Source organism: Cucurbita pepo, unplaced genomic scaffold, assembly GCF_002806865.2.
Source record: "Cucurbita pepo subsp. pepo cultivar mu-cu-16 unplaced genomic scaffold, ASM280686v2 Cp4.1_scaffold006525, whole genome shotgun sequence".
In the NCBI taxonomy this organism is placed as follows: domain Eukaryota; kingdom Viridiplantae; phylum Streptophyta; class Magnoliopsida; order Cucurbitales; family Cucurbitaceae; genus Cucurbita; species Cucurbita pepo.
Genome location: NW_019652475.1, coordinates 1 through 583, shown reverse-complemented (window position 1 = coordinate 583; position 583 = coordinate 1). Strand labels below are relative to the sequence as shown.

General features: G+C 39.3%; 1 protein-coding gene across 1 annotated transcript; it reads right to left on the bottom strand.

The window, feature by feature from the left end:
- Window positions 1–30: 30 nt before the first annotated feature.
- LOC111787178 (transcription factor MYB117-like) lies at window positions 31–529 on the bottom strand (the record flags this gene model as incomplete). Its single annotated transcript, XM_023667281.1, has 1 exon — window positions 31–529. A coding segment is annotated over one exon (440 nt), but the record flags the coding sequence as incomplete, so codon positions are not given.
- Window positions 530–583: the final 54 nt, after the last annotated feature.

The following is a 583-nucleotide window of genomic DNA, read 5'->3' as shown; positions in this document are numbered from 1 at the left end:
CACACACACACACACACCATAATAACCAACGCCCAATTCATACAATACTCTGTAATGGGTAACTAACTGTATGTATATTCAATCAAAATTTAACCTGGAAGGACATTGAGATTTGAAAGATGAGCACATGAGGTGAAGAACGGGGTGTCACAGGGCATTGCCTCTGCTCCAGCAATGGGCATTTGGGTTAAAAACGCATAATCAACAGCACCAATAGAAGCCTGAAAGTTTGGCATATTATGATGCTTAAGGAAGCTCAAATCTTGGTCCATTTTAGTGTAAACAGATTGGGTCAGCTTCCTCCTTCTGTAACAACGAGAGTGCTCTCTATATTTCCTTGCCATTATGACATGCCAATGATTCTTCACTGCATTATCAGTCCTCCCAGGAAAAAGCCTTGCAATCATCGCCCATTTGTTTCCATATATCCTATGAGCTTGCATTAGCCTCTCTTCCTCTTCTTCACTGAATGCCCTTCTGTTAATCCTTGGATCCAATTGGTTAAACCATCTCAATCTGCAGCTCTTACCTTCATAAGAACACAAACAGAACACATTTCAAAAAAAAAAAAAAAAAAAAAATT